At 53.9% G+C, this 11,933-nt stretch overlaps 2 protein-coding genes across 7 annotated transcripts in view; both read right to left on the reverse strand.

Moving 5' to 3' along the window:
- Positions 1-5,934, reverse strand: part of KMT2A (lysine methyltransferase 2A) — a 47,764-nt gene extending 41,830 nt beyond the window's left edge. For 5 of the 6 annotated variants that reach the window (XM_025143345.3, XM_025143344.3, XM_025143343.3 and 2 more), the window contains exon 1: positions 4,668-5,032. In XM_025143345.3, coding sequence (XP_024999113.2) covers positions 4,668-5,015 — 348 coding nt within the window. In that variant the 5' untranslated portion in view covers positions 5,016-5,032. Of the gene's footprint in view, positions 1-4,667; positions 5,033-5,805 lie in introns of those variants that run through there. The other variant, XM_025143346.3, reaches the window with a different exon arrangement.
- Positions 5,935-8,728: 2,794 nt separating this feature from the next.
- Positions 8,729-11,796, reverse strand: ATP5L (ATP synthase, H+ transporting, mitochondrial Fo complex subunit G). The gene is made up of 3 exons (XM_015298211.4): positions 11,708-11,796; positions 11,333-11,493; positions 8,729-8,906 (listed from the first exon to the last, which is right to left on the reverse strand). Exons 1-3 carry the CDS (start codon positions 11,769-11,771, stop codon positions 8,808-8,810), a joined length of 324 nt encoding a protein of 107 aa, XP_015153697.1. The 5' UTR covers positions 11,772-11,796; the 3' UTR covers positions 8,729-8,807.
- Between the last annotated feature and the right edge of the window lie 137 nt (positions 11,797-11,933).

Here is an 11,933-nt window from a genome sequence, read left to right on the forward strand (position 1 = left end):
CATTTCCCTCCATCACCATCCTCAGCAGCCACCAATGCTATAAGGAAAAGCAAGCTCAGCACTGCATGGTGATTCTCTCTACTTGCCCTTTACCAACCAACCCTTGACTGCAAAACCATCAGCTCCAAGTAGATCAGGAGGCTATCAGGATGCCTTCCAATACGTGCCAGGTATGTTTTACTCAGATGCTCTGATAGAAGAGGTCACAAAGAGAGAGTGATCTTCTATGCTGAAGTGGAAAACCTTCAGTGGTTTGCAACAAAACCGAACCCCTCTGCCTGACCACTCGCTCTGAGTGCAAGATAAATGTGTTTCAGTTTATTGAAACGCAGTACAACTGAAAACTGAACAAAACACCTCCCAGCCTCAGGACAAGACAGCTCCTTGCCTCACATAAGACTTTTTTTCCCGTTTAATTCTTGCTGCTTAAAAGCTGTATGAGCTGCAAGCTTTGGTGTCACAGCTGGAAGATCTGAAGTAGGCAGGCACGTTCCCTCACACGTGGGCACAGGAGAAAAGCAACTGCTCGCTCTTGGAAGCCACAAGTGGTCTCCTATGCATTCAACAGGTCAGGAGGATGCTGCCTCAGCCACGAAGCACCTGAAGGCCAGTTAAAGCTGGGAGATGAACATCTGACTCAGAGTTAGCGAGCCTCCTCTCATTTCTTTCACCTGTGGTACAGTAAAAGCTGCAGTTCAGCACTTTGATTACAGTACAACAAAAGGCAGCGAGAGATACTCCTGCAAAGATCTGCCCTCTGAGTTTTCCAGCACCAAGAAGCCCCCGGAGCAGTGAGCATCACTGCTTCCTCTGAGGCTGCCCCACCTGCCCATGGGAGGAGTGACACCCTTGCATTGAAAACAGCTTCTCATGGGGAAATCCAAATTCCTGCCCTCCAAAAAACTTCACAGAACCGATACTCTGAAGGTTATGAGTACTTGCTACTGCTGACTGAACTGCGGAAACGGGCTGGTTAAAAACCGTACTCTTATTTTCACACTTCTGACAATGATTTCCTAACTCTTCAGAAAGGAAAGGAAAGCGTGAAGGAGCGCACAGCTCTCAGGCTGCAATCTGTACAACCTTCATCTCATGCCTTTTGCTTTATATCAATACCTAGAAACAGTTCTGCCCCAACTCACAATCACTGTGAGTGTTAACTGGAGCAGGCAGAGCTCCACTCCCGTGCTTCCCAGCTCTGCTATTCAACTATTCAACACGAAATAGGAAGGGAAATCCCAAGGCAGACAGAACTGTCATGCTTATGGAGGAAAGAAGTTATCCATACTTCAGCTGGGTGACACAGAAGCCACACCTCCCCACACGTGCTGTGGCACAGCTCAAACCAAGCCAGCCATCAGCCAGCATCGAAGGCTCTAACATTCGCTTCATAAAACATTATGATCCATGTATAATTCCAGCAGCACTGCTAGAGACACTATCACTGCTATTACATTCCATTTCTACCCTCGAGTTTCTGCAACTTAGCTTTAACTTTTCCAACTGATGCGGAATTATGAAGTAAACTGTCAGCATACATCCGACACACTGTCAGCTTTTATGTCCTAAAGCTTCAATTAAACTGCAGTGATGCTGAGGGAGCTCTCAGTGACAGTTGGAACTGATATTCAACAACCACACACCACCTTCTCTTATACCACATTTTACAGAACACGGGCAGAAAGCACAAACAAATTCCCCTTATTGCTTAAGTGTCATTCCCACCAAGCACAAAGGATGACACTCGGTATGAGTGCCACTGTTTTCAACCAGGGAGAGCTTTGCTATGCAAAAATCCCCCCCCCCGCCAGCTCCAGCTGTGCCAAAATCAAGTATCACAATGTTGCTCTCTTGAAGCTAAATGGTTTCAATATAACTCAATGAAAAACTGAACTCCAACAGAAGTACTCGCACAGCGCCACCAGAAACCTGGGGAGTGTGCTGTGACATCCCAGAACCGTCAGCTTTTGTATAGAAATGAAGCCCGCTACATCCTACAAAATAGATGTCCCTAAAAACAGCAACACGGCTTCTTCCACGTGACTTTGGTCACCTAAACACTGATTACTTGTCCAGATTTGACTTATGATACAGAACGCAATCTCAGCTGAAGACAGCAGCTGATGTGGTGCAGGGAGGACAAAAAGCCCCATGGTGAGCGATGCCAGCATCACCAATGGGCATAATGAGCCCAGCAAGTGGGAACTCATGGAAGCCCCTCTCTAGAAGACGACTGTGCCCACAGCCAGGTACCACACAGGCACCAGAACCTCCCCATTTCAGCACAAACACACAGCCACGCTCCCCTCAAGAGACCGCAGGCGGCACCCAGACACTCATTGCTTAGATGAATTAGGGCTCTTCTCACATCCTCTGCTCCTGCCACACAGAAACGTGTGCCATGGGAGAAAAGAGCGTGTCCTAGGCCTCCTGGTGCTGTGCTCTTCACTGTGACTGCAACACACAGAATAAGTCAGTGGTTAAGGGCATCTGAAGCTAAAATACTTGGAGCATCACAGAAGGAAAGGCACCTTCTTACAGGAGCAATGAAGACAACAAACCAACCTCTAAGATGCCCTAAACCAAATGCTCAAGAGCATCTGCTCTCCTGGCTGTACACAAGAAAACACTGCAGTGTCAGAGCAAGAAGAAGCATCCTGGGTCTATTCCTTCTCTGCTCATGGATGGTCAGATAGACCTCAAGTACAGACATCAAGTCACAAAGCAACTTCATCATGACTTTCTACTGTGTCAGAAGTTTTTAGTAGTTAAATAGAAAACAGGTCTAAGCAGAAAAACAGAATCTGAAGATCCAACAGACATTTTCCTCACCAGCTGCTGGTAACCAAAAACGTATTGAAACCATCTTAAAGCAAAGGTGCCCTAAAAGCCAAAGGGACAAAGATCTTTCACAGATATCTTTGGCTTTTGAGATGAAAAATGTGCTTCGAGAGAAATGCAATGAGAATTAAAAAAGAAAAGAAGAAAATGCAAGGCTGCTAAGAATAAAAATGAACAAAACAAGCTGAAGTTTTCATGGAAGATGCAGCAACTTGTTAGCTGTGCCAATGGATCAGTTAGTGAGACTGCAGTTGTTTCTGTCCCTGAACCAACACTCATGAGATAACATGTATAGAAAATAGAATGCACAGCAAATTCTGACCAACCTGCTCTATCACAAAATAGAATTTACCAATACAATAACCAACCACCATGAGGATTTCGGTACCAACCAAAATGGACGCTGGCAGGCAGCATGCATGCCTTCAGTAGGTGACCATAAGCACTGTTAGACTGACAGCATCCCCAGACTGCTTCTGAGTTTGTGACTCTGAGCCCCGAGCATCACCGCCTGCTGGAGCAGGAGCTCTGCAGCTCAGAGCTGCACATGACATCACCTGCCAGAGAGCCCTGAGAACAAGCCCCAAAGTAGAATGCACCCTTACACACGTTTTCATCACCTCTGATATTATTATCAGTCAGCGATGATAAAGCAAAGTAGCTGCTTTTTAACATGACAGACTCACGCACTCCACAGCTGACAGTTTGCCCTTAGAACCACAGACAGAACATGCCTCTCAGGAAAAAAAAAAGAACAAAAAACGAAGGATAAATGCCTTCTATTGTAAAGAAACTGAAGAATTTTCCTGCCAGACCAAGGACACGGCTAACAAGCAATGCAAAGCAAGCAACACAGAAAAGGAACGCTGCAGCCTGTAGTAAGTAACACATCCCCATCATGTCTTCCCCGTTCTGTCAATAGGTGGGTTGTTGTCAGACTCTTGCTCTGGCTGCATTAGAACGGCTTAAAAAAAAACCCAAAGGCAAGTAGAACAACTGAAAAAAACAACAAACCAAATACACAAGCACAGCTTTTCCTTGCTACCGAGCAGCTCTCCCCGCCAGGCCCTGCTGCCCCGGGGTGCAGCTCAGCAGCCAGGTGCAGCCGGGGGCGGCAGGAGGAGGAGCACCGCAGGACCGGTGCCCGCGGCACCCAGGAGGGGCGGGCGCTGACATCCCCGCTTTCTGCTCCGCTCCAGCGCCCGTCCCCCGGTCCCGACAGCTGCTGCCCACCCGCGCTCCCCCCTTAATGCCTTCCCCCAGCGATCCCCAAGGACCGGCGGCCGGAACACCTCCGAGCATCGCTCCTCGGGGGAGATGCACAGCTGCTGCCAGCGGTCCCTCCCTCTCTCCTTCCCTCCCTCCCGGTACCGGGGAGCGCGCTCCTCACCCTCCTTCTGCTGCCACCGCGGGCCGCCCTTCCCGACGAAGGAGCCGCGGGAGGAGGATAATGGAGGCGGCGGCGGGGAGGACACACCGGCGGCAAGTCGCGTGCGCGGGGAGGGACCGCGCGGCGCGGAGGCGGAGGAGGGCGGCCGACACCCGCCCGCCGCGCACTGCTCCCGCGGCGCCCCCCGCCACCACCGCCACCGCCGCCGCCGCCACCCCCGGCGGGCACCCGGCGGCGGGGCGCGCCCTTTGTGCGGAGCGGCGCGGTAGGTGTGTCCGGCGGCGCGGGCCGGGGCTGCGCGGGCAGGGGGTGTGCCGCCCGCCGGGGCGGAGCGGGGATGCTGGCGGGCCGGGACCCGCGCTCCGGGCCGCGCCGCGCCGCGCCCTCCTCCCTCTTTCCCTCCCTCCCTCCCTCCCGCCCCGCCGCCCCTCCTCACCTCTCCGCTGCCCGCCTCGGCCCCGCAGGCCGCGCGGAACCGCCGCAGGTTGATGCCGATGGCGGCCGAAACCTGGAGAGCCGCGTCGAAGCCCGGTCCCACCCCGGCCGCGGGGCCCCCGGAGCCGCCGGAGCCCGGCGCTGCCCCGCCTCCCCCGCTTCCCGCCGCCCCGCCGCCGGAGCACGGGCCGCCGCGTTCCCCATCGCCCGCCGCCTCCGGGGCCGCCGGTTCGGCCGCTCGCAGGCTCCGCACGGCCGGCACCCGCAGCCGGGACCCCCCCAGCCCCCGGCGGCCCCATCCGCCGCTGCCGGGCCGGGCAGGGAAGCGCCACCGACCGCTGTGCGCCATCTTTACTGTGAGGCGACGAGCCAGAGAGCGGGGCCGGGCCGCGCCCCGCGCCCTGCATATCTCGTCGTCGGCCCGCAAAGGTCCTGCATAAGAGCCGGAGGTATGCAGGTTGCGGGGCTCCGCCATCTCGCCGCCCCGGCACGTGGGTGAACCGCGCGCAACCGGTGCGAGCCCGGCATAACGCTGGGCGATATCCAGGGTCCCGGGCAAAGGCTCCAGCGCGCCCCCTCGACCTGAATAGCGCAGTAAGCCGCCGTGGCAGCCCGTCATAACCCGGAGCGCCATACAGGTGCGGGGCACCGCGCACGCCAGCCCCAGAAACAGGCTGTTTCACAAGGCGGCCGTAAGCGACCCACATAACCGTAACGGCAATGCCGAGCGAGAGCGCGAGTCCCGGCTGCCCGGGACCGCGCATAAGGCATAAGGCGCCCCGCGAGCCCCCTGCATAGCGCCGGGCCGTATGCGGGGCGCGGGGTTTCCGCTCGGCGCAGCCCCGGGCCGGGCATGGGGCGTGAGGCGCGGGCGGGCGTCCCGCATCGCAGCGGCGCGCAGCCAGGCCGGGGGGCGGGCGGCGGCGGCCTCACGGGGTTCGGCGGGGGGGGGGGGGGGGGGGGAAGGGGAGCGGGCCGCGACGCGGAGGGCGGCCGCGAGCCCTCAGAACTGCCCCGTCCTCCCCCCGCCCTGGGCGCGGGCCCCGGGCCTGCGAGGAGGCCCACCCGCAGGTAGGTGCCTCACGGCAGCCGAGGCCCCGCCGCCCGCCCCCCCCGCCCCGGCCCCGCTCGCCGCCTACCTGCCGCTCCCCGGGGCTGCTGCGGGGTTCCTCCCGCTGTCATCGCCGCAGAGGAGCGGGGATGGTGCCGGAGAGAGGCTGGCGCCGGAGCCCTGATGTCACGGCGCGGCCTCACCTCCGCGCTGTGCCGCGCGGGGAGAATGGGGTTAAATTCCTACAAGTGCCGCTTTGTTCCCTTGGAAAACAGCGCTGCCCAGACAGGAGCCGCAGCTGTCAGGCAAAGCCGGTGTGTGCGGGAGGGGAAATACCTGGTGCTTCGTTGGAGCTTCGTTGTCGACTGGAGGGAAAGAGTGGCAAATGACAGAAGCAAACAGACGGGCTGTGCGGGCTGGTTGGGGTGCGGGCGCTGCGTGCACAGCGCAGGGCTGGGGGTCGGCGCTGAGAGCTGAACCAGAGGGCTTCTCATTAGGACTTCTTCTCCCTCCCTCAGTGTCTATTAAAATAAGATGGGTTCCGTCGCTCCAGGGAGCGTGAGGAGGACTGGAGCGTGTCCAAGGCTTTGCCAGTCAAGTTTAATTCCGTGTTCCCAATGAAGGCAGCTTGACAGCCCTTGCAATCCAGCAGCAAGCTGCAGCACAGGGCGCAGAGCTGCCCGGGTTGGCTGCAAGCTTTCATCCTGGTGAAAGCAGCACACACAGGTGGCACAGTAGGTTCTTGTAGACTTGCCTCCCGGTTGGTTCCTTTAGGCTGGGGCCAGAAACCACCTGCTGGTCAGTCATGCTTTTAGTCCCACATTTGACCTCTCTCTCACCCCGTATACGTGCTGCAGCCCACCTCTGTGAGGCTCAACAGGTTCCTCTCACAGCTGGGTGAGGGATGGTGGAACTGGGAAGTGAGGAACGCCCAGCAGTAGTTCACAAAGCTGTCACTCAGAAGCAGAAGAAACGAGCCCCTCTCCACACATTAATCATGTGCTTACTTGTGTAACAGGCTCCTCCAATACGTGGGACCCACTGTGTGCAACCACGCTTGGGATTCACTGCATTCCCCTGCAACACATCTGACAGCTGAGCAGTGTGGGAGAAGAGGCAGGAGAGCCCTTCCCAAGCACCTGTAGACAGCCATGCTTTAGTTAAGTGCCATTCAGTTACTTGAAACAGAGCAATCAGCACCAAAACACACAGTACACACCAGGATGCGCATAGGTATTGTTGAGCAAGGAGAAAGCACCCCTGCTTGTGTGTACACTCACTGCTTAGCTGGGGGCATCAGGCTTCAGCCCTTAGAGTCACACCCTCAGAGCTTGGTGAAAAATAACAAAGTATGTATCAGCAAAGTAACTAATAGGTGTACTGAGCGATTTCCAGGTGTGAAAGGGGCTTCTAGGCCCACAGATGCTTGTCTGTGCCAGGCACAAACACTTATCTCCTCAGAGGCATCTGGGGAAAAGAGAAAGCAAGGCAGTAGCTCTGGACAGCAGGTTGGAAGCCCAACTCCTGATGCACTTACCTGTGGAAGTCCAGAAGTTCTTTCAGCCTACTTTTCCCCATCTATCTTGTCACCTTGCACCTTGGTCACAGGTGGTGATAATTCCAGCCATGAAGTCTCTGGCAAACCTTGCATTAAAAGGGCTGAGAATGTCTTAAACTCCAGTGAAATAACTCCATTGGCCTCTGGGGTGGGGCATGGAGAACACGTGCAGATTACAAGAGAAAATAGTGCTGCCCATCAGCATCTTCCTCCAGGGCTCTTGTGCTCTGCTTTCTCAGAAGCATTCCCACAGCTGCTGAGTCAAGAACCCTTCTGTGCAACAGAAATGCATTGTCTGTTGGGAGCCTAATGTGATGCCAAGCAGACAGCAGTATCCGAAGCCCACAGTCCCACAGTCAACAGAAATGCAGGCACAGGACCACTCCAGTTACGAGCTCTGGGAAAACAACCAGTGACACTTGCACCTCTCTAATGTGCTACTTGCTGCCTGTGGCTACTTCCTGTGCTGCCTATCCAAAGCGTCCCAGAGACCACACAAGGCTTCTTCCTGCCATGAAGTGCTGGGGCAGTTGAGACTGCTGCAGACAGAAAAGCTAACTCTCTGCTACAAGTACAGTCTCTCCAGAGCTGTGAGTGATGTGGGGCAACCAGGCTGGATGGCTGAGGGTCACCAAGGAGCTTAACACAAGGCCCAGGGGATGAAAGGACCACCTGAGAACAGTCCCAGGTAATGCAACAGCAAGAAGCAATGCTGACTGGTGACCATTTTCTAAGACAGTAAAGACAATTTAAAAAAAAACACAACCAGTTAAGCCTCATTCAAACAAAACTGAAAGCTTCAAAAACCTCCGTTTACAAATTAGAAGGGGACTGTTTTGCAGTGCAGTTAAGCTTACCAAGTTGCTATATAGATATGGCTGTACAGAATTTGTTTAAAAAATAAGTGAGGTTGTGAACTTCTAGACAGCTCACACTTGTAGCCACGTGCAAGTTAAGATGACGTGTACAGTACCATCCTGCTTACCTTCAACGTCTTCCAACACAAGTTTCACCTGAAACCAAACTGCACAGAATAATGCTGTAAGACCATATAACATACACAATGCCAAGGTATCCTTTGACTCCTTAAAATACTGTGATTTCTTGCATGTTCTCACTGCCTAATGTTAAATACATTCGAAACAAGTGAAAGCGTTTGTATAGTCAGCTTGAAATTGCCAGTCTCTACACTTGTGCAGCACTGTAGCTTGTTGCAAAGAAGTCATCCAAACATCTAGCACAGAAATAATGATTAAGCAGCACTACTGACCAAAGCCAGCTTTAATACAGCCTCATGTTTTGAAGGAGGGGCAGAGGAAAGTGAGTCATTTCACCAGCATGTGCTGCTGCGCTGAGGGGACCGCGTGTGAGAGAAGCCATTCTCCACTACTGGTGACACTGCCAGGTCAGAGACAGGCTGACATCCCAACCACCACAAAAAGACCACAACAACTCTACATCAGCTCCTGGCTTTATTTGTGTTACAGGCTCAGGGCCGCAGCAGCAAACGCTGTGTTACTGAGGTCGAGTCTTCAAACATTGTATCCAATCAGGCCTCGTTTGCCTATGATCTCACCAATGTAAAACCACATCAGCACCTCTGTGGCCACCAAACCGTTCCTCAGCGCTTCCTGAAAGAAAAAAAGCCACAATTTAGAATATTTGCTCCTGCAACAGCTTCCTTTCTTGCTCTTGTAATCAAACACCATGCATGACTAGCAAAGCAGTCATCCGACTGGCAAGACAACAGTTTAAGCCAAAACCAGATGTGCAAGTTAGTGTTTTATCAGTTCATCCATCCCTCAACAGGCCCTGCTGTTAAAATGGTTCTAAAACGTTAAATACTGCATCAGCTGCCATTTTATTTTAGAAGTGATCTTCTAAAAGGGCTCTAAAGCCATACCCGCAGGAAACACATTAAACTCCAGGGCCAAGCAGAGCACCAAGCAGATGACGCAGCTCTTCCAGGCTGCTGGGCAAATCCATTCCCTACTCTCTCCACTTGAGCAGATAACGACAGGAGCCCAGGGAACACAGCACAGCTCTGGTATGGTTGAGGAAGAGTTGAAACGATGCTGAAACATTCAAACACTTCCAACTCTTGACCCATAAATGCTCTGAGCTTCAAGTCAGCTGACAGCAGCTCAGTTGCTTTTCATGGCACAAGGAAAAGTATGTCAAGCTAGAATGCTGGTGGTGAAACTGTGTCTTGAAAAGACCACTCTGTATACTGACTGCCTATGGCTCACAGACTGCAACTGTCAGAGCCTGGAGAGACTGCAGAACTCTTCCATCCCTGGGTTTATCCGGGAAAAAATGTCAAGTTTTTGGATATATAATTTCTTACTAGTCTGGTACTGAACAGAACACACTTTCAGGGTATCTGCTGAAATGCCAGCCCTGTTACTGAGTCCAGAACACCTACCTAACACATATTGATTCCCATGGGGATTGGTTTCACAAAGAGCTGAACCAGGTTTGCAGAGAACACCACTCTGTGCTCCTTTCTTAACAAATACTGATCTCAGTTGCACGATGCACTTCCTCTGTAAGTGACAGCCAGCACTGTTCCTTCACAAGCTGTAAATCTTATTTACACTTATTAAACCTATTTTTGAATTGCATTTGTGAGCCTTAAAGACAATACGATGTCCTCCACAGACAAAGCTAACAACAGAAATCCTCTGTTCAGATGAGGCTGCTTAGTGTGCTGAATTAAGCAAAGGCAGCAGCAGGAGGAAGGAAGTCGGTCTGAGCCAGCTTCTCTGCAGGCAGCAGGTAAAAGGCAGCAATAAAGCCTTAAAAAGATAAGAGTGCTGAGGCAATGGGATGCCTCTTCAGAAGGACTCAAAAGAAACACCGGGAAAGGTCCATGGGGAGATGGTTGAGAAAAAAGAATGATTCAAGGGTTGTAGCAGAGGGCCCTTTTTAACAGCAGAAACCAACACTGGGAAAATAAGCTGACCAGCAGAGAATAAAATGGTCACAATGAATAGCACAAGCCTTAACGTGCCTAAAGTGATTACAAGCATTATCAGAAGTCCCATCTGAAATGAGGGATTCTCCTGAGTGGTGGCACATTTACCTCAGCTGGCTGATTTCTCCCCTATCCAATTAATGAATGTGAAAATCTGATCAAAGTTCTGATTCGGGGAGCGTGTGACCAACACAGACACAGCCAAACTGCAGCAGTAGATGACCTAACATCAGACTCCGGGCATAAAATGCAGTCTCAGCTCCCTCATGGACATGCAGGCAGTGAGATGGAAGCTCACCATGCTGGGAGGCAGCACCAGAGCTGCACATCTCTGATTTGCAGTGCATGAGGATTAACAAGCCAAGCAGGCCACAGGTTGGCCAGCTCGAGCAGGAGCTCTTCACGGGCAGCATAAAACACGTATGTTAAAGCTCCTATCTCCACAAGTTATTTAAGCATAGAATATCATCCCTACAAGACGTGTCCAAAGACAATCTCTGTCTTCACCCACAGCTGAGCCTAATCAGAACTATTCAGAACAGATCCTAAACCTCATCACAACAAAACACTCTGGAGATTAAATGCACCTTCAAACACTCTTCGTAGATACCCGGAAGGAGAAAACAGAAAACAAGCTGAACGCCTGTTTGCTACACAGCTCTCTCACGCTGTTATTAACAGACATCAAGGTCACGTTCAGAAACGCCCATGAACAGCAGAAGGACCGCTGCAGATGCAAAGCATAAAGACCGTTCCCTGGCTTTGTGAACACTCCTAGCACAAACGCAGCAGGGCAGAAGCACCGGTAACTACAGATGTATGACTGAGCAGATACTGAGGCAGTAACTGCTTGAGGTCAGATTTTAGCTTTGTTTTCTTTTGCAAACAAGGCTCCTGCAAGCAGCCTCGTCTAAGCAGACGCTGAGAAGCAGAAGCAATGCTCTGGGTGCAATAAGGCAGGTTGCCATTTCTGCTGCCACGCGCAGCCCTACCTGCGAACTGTTAGCCAGAACGGCCGCCTATGGCCGCAGGGAAGCACACGCCGCCCATTTACATCCATCCCCACCCAGCCAGCCTTACCCTGACCGTGAGCTGCGCCAGGCGGCCGGACTGAAAGCTCCTGACCATGGCCTTCATGCTGTCGATGGCCTTGGGGATCTCACCGGGTGTTGGAGGTGCAAGCTCGACCTTAGCGTAGTACCAGAACGTGGCCAGGCGAGGCTTCGAGTACGCCACAGCAGCTGGAAGGGATGAAAGGAGGAGCGGGCAGGGTGAGCGCCGGCGGCAGACAGCGGGCTCTGCTCACCACCGCCACAACGGCCCGTGCGCCCCTCCCGGCCCCGGCCCAGGCCCGACGCCCTTCCCCAGCAGCGCAGCTCACGGAGCCGGCGGAGAACCACAGCCGGACCTCCCGCCCCGTCCCACGGTGGCACAGAGCCGCCGCCCGGCGCTCACCGCTCAGCAGCTGAGGCCCGCGGGTGGTGAGGCGCTGCACCAGCTTCTGCGCGGCCTGCGCCATGCCTGAAAGTCACCCCGCTGCCGCCGCAGGACCCCGCTGCCGCCGCGCCTGCCCGCAGCGCCTGCTTCTCGCGCTCCCGTCAGGCGTCTGCCGCGGGCAGCCCGCGCGGCGGCTCAAGGACCCCGCACCACGTGCGCGAGGCGGGGCGCGGCTCCCGAAGGT

This window comes from Gallus gallus, chromosome 24 (assembly GCF_016699485.2).
Source record: "Gallus gallus isolate bGalGal1 chromosome 24, bGalGal1.mat.broiler.GRCg7b, whole genome shotgun sequence".
Lineage (NCBI taxonomy): Eukaryota > Metazoa > Chordata > Aves > Galliformes > Phasianidae > Gallus > Gallus gallus.